Raw genomic sequence first — 20769 nt, forward strand, 5'->3', positions numbered from 1 at the left:
CATTATCACAGCACCAACGTTGACTGGGACAAATCTTCGTCAATAAATATACTAGTCTCAAAACAAAATGAACCATAAGGTTTATGTATTTTGGCACATGAAACTACCAATTCGCATGATCGCGTGTAGTTAATACACAATTCCTAAATAAAGACAACAGTAGTATACCGCCGTTCAAAAGTTATAAATCAATTAAGAGGTAACAAATCCAGGTTACAAAATCAACTATAAGAGGACAACAAATGAACAACAGGGACACTGAAGTGCAACAAAAACAAACGCCAACATACATAGAATCGAACTATTTGTTAACAGCTGCCATATTCCTGACTTGGTACAGGAGTTTTTACATTTTAACTATAAACAATTTCTTCAGCAATACCAGTCCAAACAATTACCATGACAATGCTTTTTTATAAATATTTGAACTACAAACGAAAAGACATACAATATTATCTAACGGAAACCACAACACAAACACCAAAAATATATTAATGAATGTTGGATGTACAAAATACCGAGATACGCCGTATAGCAATGTAAATTCACTCTCAGTAAGACAGCCATACTCGGTACTTATTTGACATACGACATAGATGTTAAACTACAATCTTAGACGTGGTAAAAATGACATTAGCTAGTTAAGACAAAGACACTTCGTAGAGATCAACCGATTGTGATGGTGTCCAAAAGTTATGAGTGAGTTCTGCTTCATACGAGTATAATAACAAGTTGGCGCCAGAAGGGGTGCACAATTTGTTATCATTGGAATACAGACTGTCTGTTGAAATATTAATCTTCCAACATCTACAAATATATTTTCGAATAAAAAGTCGAGCACTTCGATAATATCATCTTCACTGTTTTTTCTGATAGAATTAGTGTGGTTCTTTACAAAATAAGAATTATTATAACCATAAACAAGAAAATAATATATATAAACATTTATATAAAAAGCTCTGCTTAATGAGATGGTGCAGTTGGTCTTTCAATTGAGCATAGGGAATAGTAGTGTAAAGCGTAGACAAATCAAAGGTCTTAATGGTGCTGCAAAATTGCAGAGATTGTAATCTAAGATTTAGCAGTAGATCTTTAGAATTTTTGAGAATCCACATGTAATTGACACCACTAGTTGAATATATCTCATCACATTATTTTTGAAGGCCATATTTACTGTTAAAAGAATAGAAGTCAAAACTCAAGAAGTATGTTTAGTCGAACACCTTGATGATCCAGGTATGTATCGTTCTTCATACATGTATAGAGTTTTGTGAAGTTTTGATATTTTGACTGTATGTTTTCTTCGTTTTCTTTGATGTTAATACCAAATGAAAGAAGGACCGATTGTGATTGTATATTTATTTTTCTTGCCGATAAATATATAAGAAAAAACTCATAGTGTACGGGTGAATTTCTATGTGTTCGATACGGGCATATAAAGTTAATGTGCGCCACTATTGCCTGATCGTGTACTACTTCTTATGAAAGAAACACGTACTGAATCATCTCTAGACAGTTTATTCTTGCATGTGCACCTGCAAAATACTTGTTTCAATGCTGCTCTAAACTGAGAACTCATCACGAAAAAGATCCAGAATATACATTGGTATCCAACTAATGTGACAACCATACCGTAAATATCCCATAAATCATCAGCACCTTCCGGTAAAACTGAACGCGGTCTATCAGCTGCCAACTCATACGAATATATACAGAATGCAATTGCATCTTGTAATTCTGCAACGAGAAACACGAAGAGAATAACTAGCACTAGAATATTAGTTCTTCGTAGCTTGCTTTTAGAGGAATAAGACTCCTGTATAGATTTGCCCATTCCATTTGATCTAAAACAAAGACTTCTTATGAGAGACACGGTCGTAAGTAAAAGCACGATACATGGTAGAAATCTTGTTAAGAATCCATTGAAGATATAATACATCATAACAGACATTCTCAAATCTATGATATTTTCCATGTACCATGCTGGAATGTTTCGAATGCATCCTCTTGGTAAAGATTCATTTATTGTGAGTGGTTTTATTTCTATTGATATAGCTTCATTGACGTAAACAGCACTAGATCCAATAACAAAAACGAAAAAAGATATGACCGACATTTTGATTGTACATATACGTTGTGCACGGAAAGGCCATGAAACTGCAATGCATCTTTGTAAACCTAACATGGCTGTCAACCAATTAGCTGTCGATCGAAATATTTGTTGCATTATATAGCCAACATGGTGTGTAATACACCATCCATATAGTAAGTATGTCTGGTGATTCCCGAGAGAGTAAATATAAATATGCAAAACAACAATTGGAATGCATACCAACGAATCTGCTATTGCCAGTTCTATTAGCAAAACAGACGTCGGTGTTTTCAACTTTTGCTTACAAAAGACAAAAATTACTATACCGTTTGCTAAAATAGTTAACAATCCTATCAATGGAAACACTATGGCCAAAACAGGAACATGTTGTGACGGCATTTTTACAGAGTAAGGTTCATCTGCATAGTAGTAATAGTAGTAATCACTGAATGCGGATTCATTTCTTCCAGAATAATTCGTAAAATTCGCATTTAAATCTGAGTTATTCATAACTAATTCGAACTGAAGTTTCAGAGCCGTGGACACAAACACACTTAAGAATTATAAATACATGTTAAAATAATATTCATAACATTTCCAGCGCTTACCTTTATTATTATATTAAATCCTAAACTATTTGATACCATTCATAAGCGTATTAAACTGATTAATTAAATTTGGAAGCCTTGCATTGTAACTCTCTGACGTGATTGCTACTTATATAAAAACCGTATCAGTACAAATTTGATTTCATTGTATACTTTTATTTTGTTATACTATCGCTATCGAGAAAGTATCAATATGGTTACTATATTTATGGGTAATTTAAAAGTGATGTTTGTTGATTAATGACTTAACTTTTCTTTACACGGGAGAAAGAATGAGGTCCGGTACAATTCAATATTGTAATTGATATTTGCATATAAAAATTGTTTAAAAAAAATACTTCAAACGAATACGCACATTTTGTTCCATCGATGCCAAAAATTTGGACAATACCCATTGCATATGTATCTTTCTATCAGTCCCGTCTTAATCATTGCAACTGATCGGACGTGCCAGGTCAGCTTCTGTTTATCCACTAACTATTATAGGTTTCTTATGGTACGGCTCAACGCAGGACAGCAACAATTATCATAATCGGTCTGTCGTTTATAAAACGCCGACTAATCAAATGCATACTAGCAAGCAGCAAATCTAGACTACTAGAGGTAGAGACCGATTTCATTGATTCCTGACTTGGTACAGGCATTTTCTAATGTAGAAAATGGTAGGTTGAACCTGTTTATATAGCTAGCTAAACCTTTCTCTTTTATGACAGTCTTTGGAAAAATATTTTTTTCCTCAGAAAACTCCATTTTTTGAGAAAATATCAAAATTCGGAGACCGCGTACTGCACGTGATGAAGTGTTTTAGATTGTATGTTTTAGCCGATTTAGAAAGGGTTTGTCTTCCATGGTGTTACTCATTTTTATCCCTTTTGATAATGTTAATGGTTTTGCGTATCTTATACGGGTATTGAGCTTAAAGGATAAAATAAAAACTACTAAAAATCACACTTTGACACACTTTTCCTAGGGTATTTAATATTTTTTATTTTCCAACCGAGATGTATGGTTTTTTTTAATTATGTTCCTCAACTTTCATCTTTTTAAAACAAAAGAACTAAAAATTAACCATGTTCAAATCCCAAACCGTTTCCAACTTATTCAATATTCTTGTAGCCTTTGTAAAACGTCACCAGTGTCAGAGTAGAAAGTTTATGTACCAGGGGTATGTAAAAGAACGTCTCATCCTTTTCTGTAAAAGATGTGTTTGCACTTTTTATTTTGCCATTTGATTAGGGACTTTTCCTTTTGAATTTTACTTGGAGTTCGGTATTTTTGTTATTTTTCTTTTTACAAAAGACAAAGGGTACAATGTTTTCCTACATCTGAAAAAAGTTGAGAGGGCTACATTAAATGAATAATTTTGTACAGCGTTTATTTTTTTGTCATGAAATAGTCCCTTTTTCTTCGATTTTAATAATATCTTTTGTTGTTCCGTTTGTATCGTTTGTCTTTTATATTTTTCCAATATGTGTTTCAATTATGATTCTCTTGAGTCTTCATTTACTCCATTTCATTTAAAAAGAATATATTATTATAGTTAGGCTAATTATATAAATCAAATGGTAACAAAAACATGCCGCTGTTTTTCATATGTGTTATCTATACTGTTTAGGATTAGATTTTTTTTTTTTATATCTGTTTACTTAGACATGGCACGAATCAGACTCTAGACTGATCATCAACTTACACAAACTTCGTTCATTCATAGTTGTGAACAAATATCGTATGTGGAATCGTAGAATGAATATTGAGTTGCCTCTCTTGCCTCAGGTGGACACAATTAAAATTAATCCTTTTGATCAAATATATATTAACAGAACAAGCAACGAACATGAGGAGAATATAATAAGTAGTGTAGACCTTAATCTAGAAAACTTTAATACTATTTTTGCGCTTGAATTTTTATTTGATAACATTTTTGTTCGCTTTTGATTCCATATATCGTCAAGTAATTGGAATTCCAATGAGTAATAACTGTGCACCACTTATTGCGGACATAGTTTGTATTGTTATGAGTTTCAATTTTTGACTAATATCAGCAAAGAGCAATCGAAGAAACATTTTATACAAAAATTCAACAAGACTTTTAGATATTTGGATGATATATTGGCTCTCAATAATGACGACTTCAGTATGTATACTAAAGAAATTTACTATAAATAAAGCTAATACTAACAATGACCACTGCCCTTTCCTCGATCTTGATATCTATATCATTAACGGGAAGCTTAATACAAAAATTTATGATAAAAGAGATGATTTTTCATTTCCTATCGTTAATTATCCAATTTTAGATGGTGACGTTCCCTTGTCACCATCTTATAGTGTTTATATATCTCAACTTGTACGATTCGCTCATGTATGTAGCAATATGGATTTGAGGTATGGTTGCCAATATGTTTGATAAGATTCAAATGACTTGGATTTACTTGAACAACTAGACAACCAAACGACTTTTATCAATGAGAACACTCCATACAATATAGTCAGTATTTCAAAAATGCCCGACATAAATAAATGTTAAACGATTCGAACGTAGAAGGCAATTGCTTAATTTATATTTATAACAAAGTAATAAACAAAAAAAAACTAATATAACAGGCGACAACCTAAGACAAACACTGAATAACAGACTCCTGGCTTGAAACATGAACATGTAGAATATATCGGGATTAATCTTATTTGTGAACGCTCAAACCAACTTCGGACAGTGATGTAACGGCACAACATGAATAAAAAATGAAGTTATTTGGAAATGGCTTGAAAATATATCACGAAGCAGAAAAACAACTATTACTCAAAGACGAAAACCACTAAGTATCGAGATATTAGTTCATAATCTGAAGATGCCGACTTTACAAAACATAAAATTTATAAACAAGTAAGTGGTTACGGTATTACACATCGTATTCAGTGTCGTGAAGAGCAGATGTAGATGTTCATTGCCAAAATTTTCAACAAAAATAATACACTCCAAATACGAAGGATGATGACTGATGTGACCCACTCTATATAATAAAAATAAAAAAAGGTATTAATTTAAAGTTGAAAATCATGGTAGTCGTAGATTGTCGTGCTAGAAACGTAACAATGTTCGGAAATTTGATAGGTAAGTATTTTGAAGTGAACTAAAATTCAACAAGACTTTTAGATATTTGGATGATATATTGGCTCTCAATAATGACGATTTCAGTATGTATACTAAAGAAATTTATCCTCTTGAACTTACTATAAATAAAGCTAATAATAACAATGACCACTGCCTTTTCCTCGATCTTGATATCTATATCATTAACGGGAAGCTTAATACAAAAAATTATGATAAAAGAGATGATTTTTCATTTCCTATCGTTAAATATCACTTTTAGATGGTGACGTTCCCTTGTCACCATCTTATGGTGTTTATATATCTCAACTTGTACGATTCGCTCATGTATGTAGCAATATGGATTTGTGTTATGTTTGCCAATATGTTCGACAAGGTTCAAATGACTTGGATTTACTTGAACAACTAGACAACCACACGACTTGTATCAGTGAGAACACTCCATACAATATAGTCAGTATTTAAAAAAAAAATGGCCCGACATAAAAAATGTTAAACGATTCGAACGTAGAATGCAATGGCTTAATTTATATTTATAACAAAGTAATAAACATAAAAATAAATATAACAGGCGACAACCTAAGACAAACACTGAATAACAGGCTCCTGGCTTGGGACATGAACATGTAGAATATATCGGGGTTAATCTTTTTTGTGAACACTCAACCCTCAAACCAACATCGGACAGTGATGTAACGGCACAACATGAATACAAAATGAAAAATTAGTTGGAAATAGCTTGAAAAGATATCACGAAGCAGAAAAACAAGTATAACACAAAGACGAAAGCCAAGAAAGTATCGATCCAGTAGTTCATAATATGTAAATGCAGACTTTACAAAACATAAAATTTATAAATTTATAAGTAAGTAGTTACAGTATTACATATTGTATTCAGTGTCGTGAAGAGCAGATGCAGATGTTCATTGCCTAAATTTTCAACAAAAATAATAAACTCTACATACGAGGGACTGATGTGATCCACTCTATATAAAAAAAAATTGAATAAGATAATAATTTAAAGTTGAAAATCATGATAGTCGTAAATTATCATGCTAGTAACGTAACAATGTTCGGAAATTTGATAGGTTAAAATTTTTGAAGTGAACTAAAATGTCACATTAGATTAAACGAAAAAGTCAATATTCAATTTTGGGAAATCATTTTGGTGGCCCTCAGCGCTAGTTCTAGATTAACCTGCACAAGTTCCGATAACGTTTTAAACAAGTACACTTTGAAACCAAGGAGATTGAAAATCATAGTCAAATTTATCAAAGACTTTGCCTAAGGGAGTTTGGACATTACATTTTGTTTTAACTATTTCGATAAAAAAAGGAGATACACTTTTATGATTGAAGCTGTTTTGTGGCCCCTAAAATGGTTAATTTAAATAGTAAAATAAATGCATTCCTTCCTTAATCATTTTAATGTTATTGATAATTCAATATGTGGAAGCTTTATCATGTCGAAAAAAGACATTGAAGATATCAAGGAGACATTCAAAATTCATAAGTGATACCGAAACAAGGATTATAAAAAACGAAAGATAACAGAACGACAAGTCGCTTCACAAAATACTTAATATAAAACTACAGACTGAGAAATATCCCATCATAACTAGGATTGATCTAGGATGTGCGATATGTTCATGGCAAAGAAGCATAAGTTATAGTAACACACATTGATCATTCGTACAGCATATTTTGATCTTATCAATGTGCAAAGCTATCTCTAAAATCATCTCAGATCAAAGGTAATGTTTTACCAAAATATTTCTTGTTGGGGTAAATTACTCACTCAAAAATAGTCGAATAAAAATGGAAATACAGTAGAGTAATAATTACATCTTGACCAAAAGTTTTGTGAAAAATCTTCCTACCAAAGATCCCATAAAAGATAGATAGAAATCGAGATTTGGTTGAGCATGCCCCATCGGTTTTATCAAGCCCTATTTTAATTATACGTATGCATTTCCCAAAAAAAATACCAATAAGGTGAAAACAAGTTCAAACGTATCCATTTCCATTTGAATATCATTGTTCCTAAATATAATTCAAGATCATTCTTTTCATTTCATATATTGGTTATGTACTAGTATTTCTATCTTATCATGTGCACACCAACTATCTTATTTTCACACAATTATTTAATAATGGAAGTGTACACATTGATTCAAAGGTTTTTTGGTATCAGAATTTCATAGAGGTACTCATATTTAGTTAGATTTACAAGTCATACATTAAAATTACAATAATCAAATGTTACGGAGACAAAACTCTATCTGACTTCTTTGTTACTGTGCAATGATACACTTTTGTCGTATAGTTCTAAACTTTTTACTATACTAGAACTGTTCTTAAACATATATATATACGACAGATGACCTAATATATCAAACTCCTACAAATGATTTAGACATAACTTATAACCCTGCAAAACTAGAACAGTACATTTCATACGATTTGTTATTGTCTTTTTATCCTTTTATTGTTTCGATGTCTTTCATTCAGGCTTTTAGTACCTGGCCTCCAAAACATTTTGTACTTTAAAAAACTGATACCGCTATTCCAAAAATTCGAGTTGAAGGAAATGAGGAGGAACATTGTTCAATAGTAAGAAGGATTATTAACAGATGCAATCATGAGTTGTACCGAAGGTATGTTGGCATATCGATAACAATCAATGGGCTTCACTCACGCAAGGATTTAATACACATGGAATCAAAATTGCAAGTTATTCTAAAGGATTATATGAAATGGCAATTCCTATAACTATGGTCCGTCATCATATGAATTTTGTTTTTGTTTCCTTTATAACAAACGTACATGGATATTGGAAGTAACTGATTGATATTTAAGTCAAAGATACATGTTTTCTTTATTCGTTGTTATGGGCATTGAAGTAGCTTTCCGTAACTGCAAGTACTCTCAAATCTGTACTTTGTGTCTTTTGTTGTTTTGTGCTTTGTATCGATCTGATGAGTTTATCCCTTTTCAATTGAGGTTTTATAGTTTGTTTTTCTGTTGTGCTGTTGTGTTGTACACCATTGTTTCAGGTTCGGGGATGTTTTGACGCCAGCAAATATGTCTAGCCCCGCCACATTTTGTATGTTCCTGTCCAAAATCAGGTGTCTCAAATTTAGTGGTTGTTGTTTGATGACGTATATTATGTTTGTTATTTTTTTGTTTGCTACAGGAATCAGATCGCTCATTCTCCTCGTTTAATTGATAAGCAGATGTCATTTAAAGACTACTATGCGTAATTAGTTATGCCCATTGTTGAATACCGTACAATAAACTATAGTTGTACTTCTGTCTTTTGGTCTCTGGCGGATAGCTGTCTGATTGAAAGTTATACCAAATATTCGTATCTTTATATTATAACAAATCAATATATTTAGAACCCAACAGTCACTGTCTGAGTGCTAAAGATATTTAGAACATATGGGAAATAGACCAATGGTAGAATGTCTGATAAATAACATTTTTCCTGTATATATATCTTACCTTTAACCCAGACGATACATATTAATTCAATATTTCAGTAGTATGTGACCTTATTTGATATCATAACACCTTATTGGTTTTCTGTACTTTTCACTAATACTTTAAACTTCACACTCAACAGAAGCTTTCCACGATATAAATCATAAATATATTTAAATCTTTACGTAATATGAACAGATACATGTACATGTATACTAGACTGAAACTATTTTTGTAATTTTAAATTGATGTTTGGTGTTTTTATAGCGTACAAAACTGAAGCTTGACGTTACAAGAGAGAACGAGAGACATTAAGAGAAATATCTACATTTTAATATGTGTTGACTTTATTGGCACATATAGAGTTTTAAAAAAAATTGGTACAAAAATACACTTTCAAACATTTTGTTACATCAAAGCCAAATATTTGGACAATACCCATTGAAAATGTAAGTCTCTCATCTGTTACTTAGAAGCCATTACAATTGACCAGACGTGTTAGGTAAGGTCCACTAGCAATTAAATGTTCCTTGTGATACGGCTCAATAGCAAACTTTTCAATGAATACTCTAAACTAACGCTTTACATCAAAGCAACAATTATTTAATGGTCATGCTAGGTTTACTGTTTGTGAAACTTAAATGTTGAACAGCATCTGCTAACCCTTCCGGAGCACCTGTGATCCCAACAGTTTTTTGGTGGGGTTCGTGTTGTTTAGTCTTTAGTTTTCTATGTTGTGTCTTCTGTACTATTATTTGACTGTTTGTCTTTTTATTTTTAGCCATTGCGTTGTCAGTTTATTTTCTATCTATGAGTTTGACTGTCCCTCTGGTATCTTTCGTCCCTCTTTTGAAACATGAAGCATGCACGATGATCTGTATTTATTTACAATATGTCCTTCTCTATGAATACATGGCTTATTTTGCAATTCTACCAAATGTCCTTTTATATTGCTATTTATTCACTATGGTTTTTGTGATACATATAGTAGATCTAGCTTTTGGTAAATTAACTTCAAAACACAAATTCCAATATAATAGTTTAATCAAAATTAGTTGTCGAAAATTTCAAACAGCAACACGAAATGGATCGGTGTAAAATATTCCAAAAATGATGAGAAATCCAAATATATATACAATGCCAATCGAAAGAGATTTTTTTCTTTTCTTTTGTTTTCTTTCTTTTGTCTAATTTTTCGAGTCACATAATTTGAATACAGGAGCAGATATCAGCTACATAGTACCAAACAGTAAAAAAGTATAAATGTACTAACATTTTTGCCAATTTAGTGCTACAGATTTGCAGTTAAAAAAATATAAACATGATTTTAAACTTACTTGCATAATAGTGATTTTGATGTTAAACATATTTGTCTTGCAAAACATAGGATTAAAGAACACTCGTGCTTTTGAAAGTAAAACCAAAGTTACCTTTATTCTTGAACGATTAAACATTCTGCCTTAAAGTTTATGGTTTAGCTTTTTTTCCCTTTAACCTCTATTTCTGAGCATCCATAATGCTGATTTTTAACAGTCACAAGGAGCATGGATATGTCATTTTTGGGGGATGTTAAAATAAGGAACATGTTTTATGTGGTTTTTTTAAAAGTCTTCTATCAAACATTTGTAATTGGATTGTGTACTCTTTTCAAACAGGAATACGTTATAAGTCTCTTTCTCTCTGTTTTAGAATCATGCTATTCGGTCGTTTCCTTTGAATTCATTTACGTAGCTACTCTTGAAATTTGTTCAATTTAAACTAACATTTTTCAAGAGAAGATTTACAATGTACTTTCAACACTGATAGTATGAATATTTTTATTTTTGTTCAAGTAAAATAACAAAATACTGGCACTAATCAATTGGCAAAATCAAAAGCGCAAACACATCAAACGAATGGATAACTGACATGTTCCAGTCTTGGTAATGGCATTTTCTTATGAAGAAAATAGTGGATTAAACATGGTTTCATAGCTAGCTAAAGCTCTTACTTGTATGACAGTCGCATAAAATTCCATTATATTGACAACAATGTGTGAACAAAACACAATCATACATAATATGTAAAAATGTTTAAAAAAAATAAGGGCACAGCAGTCAACATTGTTTTATAATCTTAATGACTATAAAATAAAATATGTCATAAAAGACATAAAAAGTATTAATTCCTACTCCAAAATCTGATCACATAACTGATCTATTGCTAATTCTGAGGACATGCAATTATAAGGTTGTATATCAAATGACACACTGAAAAAATGCCAACAAAATGCCAATTTTCATTCGTACAGCATAAACGAAAAATGGTATTGGTGGCCTCGGGGAAGAATAGTTTGTTATAACTAACTGTGTTTACCCTCTTTAAATAAAGAATTAGTATCATTATTTTCATTGTTATGTACTATCATGTAAAGGAAAAGCTAAAATTCTATCATGAGATCACACGTAATGATTTACTAAAATTGTAAATGACTCTCAATAGTCAATAGTCAAACAACATTGAAACACAGGATGGTAATATTTACATCTGTGCCAAAAGTACTACCACGTAAAAACGCTCCCCACCAAAGATCTAATAAAAGATTCAATCGAATTGAAATAATGCTGAACATACACTCAGTATTTGTCTTTTCATGGAAACGAAAATAGTTTTACATTTTCGAACAATGAAAAATATAATGTCGATAATAATCCGAATTATTATATTGCATAATTCAAAGTAATGTATTAAAATATTAGTTTTGCATTACAAACAATTCATTTAATACATCACAAGGGCATCTTAAAAAATGAATGACGAAGAACAGAAACAAAAGCTCCGTTCATTTCATATTGTTGGTTATTGACTAGTATATCTATTTTCTCATATAAATTTCTTATTTTCATTTTATAATTCAATAATTGTGGTATAAACATTGATGCAAAGGTTGTTGGTATCAAAATTTGCATGTTTACTTAGACTTAGAACAATTGATGTAAATGGGTTTAAATAAAGTGAAATTTGTTAATTTATAATTTTGTCTGAGTATTGGATTTGACGCCCATTAAGTTTGAAGAATCTATCAAAACGAAGAAGAATAATGGCGAAAGTACCAATAATAACGTTTGAAAATGCATCGTGATCACCTAAGAATGACAAAAATATAATGCAACCTGAATGGAAGTATTGATTCACTCTTGATTTTCGTCATCAGACACTGCAGTTTGTACATTAACATTGCAGTAGTCGAATTTTGGGGAGATAAAAATTTAAACATTAATCTCTGTCCTCCTTTTATTAAGGCTTTTCTACATTAGCAATAGATTACCTTAGCTGTATTTGGCAAAACTTTTAGGAATTGTTTGATCCTCAATGCTCTTCAACTTTGTTCTTTATTTGGCCTTTTTAACATTTTTTTATTCGAGCGTCACTGATGAGTCTTTTGTAGACGAAACGGGCATCTGGCGTTAATATGAAATTTCAATCCTGGTATCTATGATGAGTTTATTCACTAGTAAGTATGAGAGGATACTCGTTTGGTGTGGATATAAAATCTACTTACTGCACAAGACCTGTATATTAATAAAGCTAATATATGTATATGTAACATGCAAGACAGCTGACCTGTTCGTTACCTCCTACAAATGACAGAGACGTCACTTATTACCCTGCAGATCTATTCAAATAAAAATGGATCTGGCTGTTTTTCTGTTCTTTGGTCGGATTGTTGTCCCATTGACACATTTCCGTTTCCAGTCTCAATTTTAATACTTGAAAGACGATTTCGAATGATCTAAATATACCTTATGTTTAAGTCAATGTTCTATTTGTCTGTCCTCTATAACAGTTGGTAACCTAACAGCTGATAAAGCTTATTCCAAACACTGGCGTCGAGATATATGAGTATCAACATTTTCACAGACTAAACGATTACTAAGTATCAACAGACGTACTCGTAAGATGTACCAATCGTATGTTGGCAAAATGGGCTTCAGTTTCACGAAGATGTAAAAAAAAAACCACAAACACATGGGGTTTTTAATAACAATTATTGAGGAGAAATGCCGTTTTTAGAACCTGGTCCTCCATCATTTTCCCAAAGATAAAAAAATGTAGTATTACTAACATTTAACAAATTTTAATTATTAAAATATCTTTAGAACGTCCACGTTAACTGTCTTAGCGCTCAAGATATCTACAATACATGCAATACATGCGTTGAAATCTCATAAACACATGATTTACCCCGCCGCATTTTTGCACCTGTCCCAAGCCAGGAGCCTCTGTTCTTTGCTAGTCTTGTATGATTTTTAATTTTAGTTTCTTTTATATATTTTGGAGTTAGTAAGACGTCCATTATCACTACACTAGTACACACTTTTGTTTAGTGGCTAGATGAAGCTCACCTCCGGCTGCTTGATTTTCTCGCCGTGCTTGTCGGGTTGTTATCTCTTTGACACATTCCCCAGTTCCATTCTCAACTTTATTGCAATAAATCAAAATTTTCATGTATAAATATCTTACCTTTACCTCACCCCACTCATACTTTTTCAATATTATGTGATTTTTGTTTGCTATCATTATACCGTATACATAGTAAACCTTATTAGCATTTTGTTTGATTTCGCTAATACTTTAAACACCATTCTCAGCAGAAACTTACATTGTAACATGTAATAAATCATAATTTTATTTTAACCCTTTATCTTATTTGAACAGATATTCTAAATAAAGGCAACAGTAGTATATCGATGTTCAAAAGTCATAACTCGATTAAGACAAGTCCGAGGTACAAACTAAAACCAAGAGAAACCGAGAGAAACATATTACCTATAAAAGGAAAACATGTAATGTGATTGACGTACATAAAGTATTCGATACTCTCAAATTGAAATGAAGAATATATTATTACATAAAAAGAGCGCATTTTCAAACATCAACAATAAGATTTCCGTTCCAAAGAACACCTTAAACACCCAATAACATATAAATTAGTAGTTAGGGTACAGTATGTGAACAAGTTATTAAAATCTGACAATTAAAGTCCTATAACTGTAGAGCGACACTCCGGAAAATCAAAATAAATCAAAAGGGAGCTTCCATACATCAATTTACAATAATGTAATGTTTAGAGAAAACCAATCCAGGAATACTGCCATAAGTATGTGGTTTGTAAGAAATGCCTTAAATCTAACAGTTGAAGTTCTGTAACTCTATAACGACAAACCGGAAAAATAAAAAATAAAATTATCGGGGAGCTTAGTTTCGTCGATGCCCACTAAAACTTATTTAAATCTTAGTCCAAGTTTCGTAAAAAAAATACATGTAAAAGGAGAGATTTCATCCGTCTATTCTACTGTTGTTTGAGAGTTGGTAAAAACTAATTTGAGTTATCGTAGGAGGAGTTGATGGCAGAAATTAGTAAACCAAAACATGTCCCGTCTTCGACGAGCGTAAAGAATGATCAACTGTCAAAACACTCATGTGACGTTTGAAGACGCTTGGTATCGTATCAATTTATTTATTCTATCGTTTGCAATGGCATCGCCGGCGCTTACTGTAATTTTGGAAGGACCGCCTTGGTGTTGTGGTGACATGTTCCACTCTAGTGCGTGGTTATGTGTTCGATACACGGGCGAGTCATTTCAAAGACTTAACAATTGTTATTTTCTGCTTCTCCACTAAGCACGCGGCATTTATAGGAGAAAGAACAAACACAGACCGGCTGAGAGCCAGAATAATGTTCGAGGGTAGGATACCTTGTGCATTTAGACGTTAAAAGTATGGCTGAGTGCATTAAGTGTCGGTGTGGTAGTAAACTTCATGGTTCATATTCATAACATTATCAACATGTTTTTGTTCCTGATATACATATTGTAATTGCCACTTTACCAATTTGTCTATTAATAAAAGGTCAGAAAACAAATCACCTCTGTAAAATTAGCTGTTGGTATATATACTGAGCATTTCTTTTTTCACACGTACAAACGTAACACCCGGTCAATATATTATCATGTTAAACTAAATACAATTTGTGAGTTTGTTTAACAAAATGATGTCGTTCAAGTATTGAATCCACTTATATCTGTTCTTTAAATCTGGAAAAAGCGAAAAGTCAAGTAAATTAAATCTCATTTATGAAAGGTGTGTGAACAAACACTTATCTTTGAAGTGTCAATTGATTGTATTTTTCATAACATATCATTTAAATGCCATTTTATTATAAATTGGATATATCTAACAAATTAGTAGTAAATGGTAAACATCAGAGTTATTTTCGTAAAGTTGAAGTAATATGCAATTTAAAATGTAAAATAGATAATAAATTATTTAAACTGTGAAGAAGATTACGCGACTAGGCTATTGCACAGTTCTATTGCGAGAAAACGTGGGAACAAATTGATTCCAAAAAGTAAATTCTAATGGTGATCGAAAGCTTTCGTGTTTTTTTCTTTAAAAGTTTTTGAATTAATACTACTTTAAGGTCTAGGGAAATGAAAATTTTAAACTTGTATTTAAATCTGTCTTTCGCATATTTGGGTTTTAACGTAGCTGATAAAGGTTAATACAGAAAAACGAGTCGAACGCACGTTTATAAAGTGTTATTTTAGTTTATCAAGAAAGTCAATAGAACTATATGCTACAAAGTTTGAATTTTAAAAATAACTTATACATGATCAACGTCATTCCTACATCAGCAAGAACGAACACATAATCTCGAGTGGCATCAACTCTTTTAACTACACAACACCATTGTGAATAATCTATAATCATCTATCGTATACAAAAAGTAGATATTTCCTCAGATTTTCTATTCATTTTGAAAATTTATTCCGTGTCAGTGGTGCTGCAAATCATATATTGGAAATTAAAAGTAAACAAAACAATAAAATATATACACCTTACCACCTTAGAATTTAACAATTGAACTTTAATGTTATTTTTAAGTCAATAATTCAGCGCATTATACTCCAAAAATTTCAGATATTATTAGAAACAAATCATGCGTTGTTAGTATGTGTAATATTTTGAAAACCTGATAGCTATAAATCTCATTGTTCAGATCAAAACTACAAGAGAGGCGAAATATACCAAACATTCAAACTTAAAATTAAATGCATAATAAGTTGACAACGTTAACGCCATGGCAAAATAAAGAAAGAAAGACAAAACGACAATCAACAGTTTATGAAACAAAACATAAAAAAAAACGAGAAAAACGAACTCCACCAAAAAACCTGAGGTAGTCTCGGGTGCTTCTGAAGGATAAGCAGATCCTGTTACCCATGTGGCATCTGTTATGTTGCTCATGTGAGAACAAACCCAATATACTTCGGTATGTTTATATTCGGGGAAAAGCCTGACAGGAATGACGGTATTGTAGTTGCGCCAATTTGAACATATTCGTCATCATCTGTGAAACATATATTCCATAACAGTCAACGAACTCGTGATGACGTCCGCAAAATTTTCGTAATGCTGATTTCAACTTCACTATAGAATGAAATTCAAAACAGTGTGGCTGTGACCATTGATTGACACATTAAATTCATCTATTGACTGGGACAATTTACGTGAACGTTTGTCTGTAACGACCACTGTTCACGACGTACCTACGTTAGACATTTAAACTGTGGGGTCACCAAAGGTTTCTTAACGCCTTTAATTATAAAATAATTCGAAAAATTAATCAGGAATAACCTTTATGTTTTGATTTATATAATTGATATAAATCAAAACATCGTGTTATTTCTGATTAATTTTTCGAATTACTTTATTAAGGTTGAGAACCTTTGGTGACCCCATAGTTTAAGTGTCTTTAAAAAGTACATAGTGAGCAGTGGTCGTTACATACAAACGTTCACCTAAATTGTCCCAGTCAATGGATGAATTTAATGTGTCAATCAATGGTCACAGCCACACTGTTTTGAATTTCATTCTACTTGGAACTCTTGGTTAAATATCTTCCTTGTCAACACAGTAGCTGAGACCTACTATTGAGATTGGTAAATATCTAAACGAAAATAATGAACATAACGTCCAGTAAGCATGTGATCATTAAATATGATGCCTCGCGTCGGAAGAGTACTCTCTCTGCATTTAAAATAACCCTTTATTTGCTCTTTAAGGGGTCAGTAGATGGCATGTCACAAGACTCAATTTCTGACCCTATGCAATTTACCATAATTTTCAATTGGCATACCAAATTTCCCTTCTTTTATTTGGTCGACCCACAGTACAAGACCTGGTTATCATATCAATTGTTAATGTATTCACGTCTTAAACATACATGAGATATGTGTCACTGAACGAAAAACAAACAATAATCAATCGATGACTAGTTCACAGTGATGTGATTTGAACCCCCTTTTCTCTATCTCTCTTATGTGTGTTTATTTTCATGGACCTTGTTGTTCTAAAACCTATTTAATGACAACTTGACAGTTTGTCCTTCCATATTTATATAATAGATCAGATTTTAAACCAGAATAGTAATATGTTAGTATAAGACATTTAATATCATGTCCTTAAACTGACTTATTAATTCCGAAACTTCGTACGACATTTTTATTTATGATAGATTTAGAACTTAATTGTTTGTAAACAAAAGAAAGTTGACATTGAAACAAAATATGTAGGTATTGGATTTAAAGCTAAGTTATTGCTTACCCTTACTTATAGTATGTACAATTAAATTTTCTTTGCGAAGTTAAAGATGCCAATTAGAAATGTGATATTGAGTCTTTTTAATTGGTTTTAATGAAGTTAATTTTGATTAAATCAAAAGAGAAATCATATCCACTTTAACGCACTACATTTTCAAATAATATTGAAGTCTAAACAACAACACTGATGACTCTGCTAGAATTTATATGAAAAAAACAACATTTCAATTTAATAAGGTGTTAACTAAATGAAAGCGACACGCTATATCTGGTAAAAATACTCTAAAAAAACATAATCTAAACAACTTCCGAACTTAATTCTTCTGATAGTGGCCTAGCTTGGCCCTTATTACTAAAAGGGGTGCGAAAGATACTAGAGGAACATACAAACTCATAGATCGAAAATAAACTGACAACGCCATGGTTTAAAAACCAAAGAGATAAAATGACAAATAATAGTACACAAGATACAACATCGAAAACTTAAGACTAAGCAACACGAACCCAATAAAATAAACTGGGGTGATCGCAGGTGATTCGAAAGGATGAGCAGATCTGTCGCGTATCTTCAAGACGAATAAATAATGATAATAGCTCTATAGAGAGTTACTGCAGAGTGAGTCGAACAAGATGAAAGGTTTCTACTTCTAACACTAAGTGGCCACCGTCATTACGTTACTGTTTGGTGTTCGAAAATGAAATTCGTGCTGTACATAACGTCTATACAGTGTGCAAATAAAAACATGGGACTTTGGAATGATCATGCAGTAATCTCTTGTACGAATAAAGACTTTCTACAGCGAGGCCGGTAAGGTGTTTCATTCACTAATCGTTCTTTGGTAGAAGGATTCCCTTCAGAAACTGGTCTTGCAAGACGGTATTTAAAAAGAGTAAAAGTTTGTATGTCTTGATAATCTGTGGTGGTATAAGTTTGTATGTCTTGATAATCTGTGGTGGTATAAGTTTGCATGTCTTGATAATCTGTGGTGGTATAAGTTTGTATGTCTTGATAATCTGTGGTGGTATAAGTTTGTATGTCTTGATAATCTGTGGTGGTATAAGTTTGCATGTCTTGATAATCTGTGGTGGTATAAGTTTGTATGTCTTGATAATCTGTGGTGGTATAAGTTTGTATGTCTTGATAATCTGTGGTGGTATAAGTTTGTATGTCTTGATAATCTGTGGTGGTATAAGTTTGTATGTCTTGATAATCTGTGGTGGTATAAGTTTGTATGTCCTGATAATCTGTGGTGGTAGAAGTTTGCATGTCTTGATAATCTGTGGTGGTATAAGTTTGCATGTCTTGATAATCTGTGGTGGTATAAGTTTGTATGTCTTGATAATCTGTGGTGGTATAAGTTTGTATGTCTTGATAATCTGTGGTGGTATAAGTTTGCATGTCTTGATAATCTGTGGTGGTATAAGTTTGTATGTCTTGATAATCTGTGGTGGTATAAGTTTGTATGTCTTGATAATCTGTGGTGGTATAAGTTTGTATGTCTTGATAATCTGTGGTGGTATAAGTTTGCATGTCTTGATAATCTGTGGTGGTATAAGTTTGTATGTCTTGATAATCTGTGGTGGTATAAGTTTGTATGTCTTGATAATCTGTGGTGGTATAAGTTTGCATGTCTTGATAATCTGTGGTGGTATAAGTTTGTATGTCTTGATAATCTGTGGTGGTATAAGTTTGTATGTCTTGATAATCTGTGGTGGTATAAGTTTGTATGTCTTGATAATCTGTGGTGGTAGAAGTTTGTATGTCTTGATAATCTGTGGTGGTAGAAGTTTGTATGTCTTGATAATCTGTGGTGGTATAAGTTTGTATGTCTTGATAATCTGTGGTGGTATAAGTTTGCATGTCTTGATAATGGGGTGGTATAAGTTTGTCATCAACATCAATCGTAATTTCCTCTGTTGAAACTTTTGGACTATTAACTGCAGCTTGAATAGATTGGAAATTTAGACAGCAGGTGACGGAAAATTTGACTCCAATGAGTTTAGCTATGAACCGCTCAAGGTTGCTACAACGATTCTGAAATGTGAAGATAGCATGGAACCGTCCCTATATGTGATAATGGATTTAACGCCTCCATTTTGACTGGACGTGTTTATGTATTTATACATCTCGCACATCCAAACGGATGTTTCTCGAGTCTAGGAAGGATAACATTTCTTTGTCGCATTTAGCTCTTGGGTTAATGTTATCCAGGATCAAATAAATATCATCTAGATATGTATTTGGCTAGCTGATTTGATTGCTTTATAAAGTCGTGCAATATTATTTTCCACCTACCGTTATTAGTTTACCGTTTAAATTCCAGGTGAACAAACGACTCTTTCTGAACGAATCAAAGTGATAAGAATATAAAAAATATTAATATAATCTCATACGTATTCATGCATGTTGATTATACATGCGCGAAAAATCGACTTTCATCATGGGTTTCATTTAACCTCAAATGGTTTAAGCATCATGTATTTCCTTTAATTAATGTACCCGAGTCAACTAAATCAAAACTTATAACTGACTATGCTGTAAAGGCTGAAATTACTTTGTTCATTGCCGAAGGTCACACTGTGACCTATAGCTAATCATTTCAGTGTCAATTGGTGACCGTCTCTTGTGAAGAGTTGTTATTTTGGCAATCTTACCCCATTTTTTTTTTTGTGATTATTTAATTCTTATAAAAATTATTACGGTGCAGTATTTTTTATTGTTTTTTTTTTAAAGTGATAGACAAGGCATATTGTATATGTACCTACATGTCATTTTTTTAAACTTCTAACTAAAACAACTTATATGATATGCTTGTATCTTAAATCTTCT

The 20769-nt window shown here is 32.1% G+C and overlaps 2 protein-coding genes across 2 annotated transcripts; both read right to left on the reverse strand.

Moving 5' to 3' along the window:
• Positions 1 to 986: 986 nt before the first annotated feature.
• Positions 987 to 2625, reverse strand: LOC139520174 (sex peptide receptor-related protein 2-like). Its single transcript, XM_071312649.1, has one exon. It carries the CDS (start codon positions 2600 to 2602, stop codon positions 1442 to 1444), a length of 1161 nt encoding a protein of 386 aa, XP_071168750.1. The 5' UTR covers positions 2603 to 2625; the 3' UTR covers positions 987 to 1441.
• Positions 2626 to 18764: 16139 nt separating this feature from the next.
• LOC139491733 (uncharacterized) lies at positions 18765 to 19838 on the reverse strand. The gene has a single exon (XM_071279603.1). The coding sequence runs from the start codon at positions 19836 to 19838 to the stop codon at positions 18765 to 18767; it is 1074 nt and encodes a 357-aa protein (XP_071135704.1).
• Positions 19839 to 20769: the final 931 nt, after the last annotated feature.

This window comes from Mytilus edulis, chromosome 1 (assembly GCF_963676685.1).
Source record: "Mytilus edulis chromosome 1, xbMytEdul2.2, whole genome shotgun sequence".
Classification (NCBI taxonomy): Eukaryota; Metazoa; Mollusca; class Bivalvia; order Mytilida; family Mytilidae; genus Mytilus; species Mytilus edulis.

Bases quoted from the DNA above. Each gene is read 5' to 3' on its own strand.
- LOC139491733 (XM_071279603.1), bottom strand. From the start codon at position 19,838: ATGTTGATGACAAACTTATACCACCCCATTATCAAGACATGCAAACTT.
- LOC139520174 (XM_071312649.1), bottom strand. From the start codon at position 2,602: ATGAATAACTCAGATTTAAATGCGAATTTTACGAATTATTCTGGAAGA.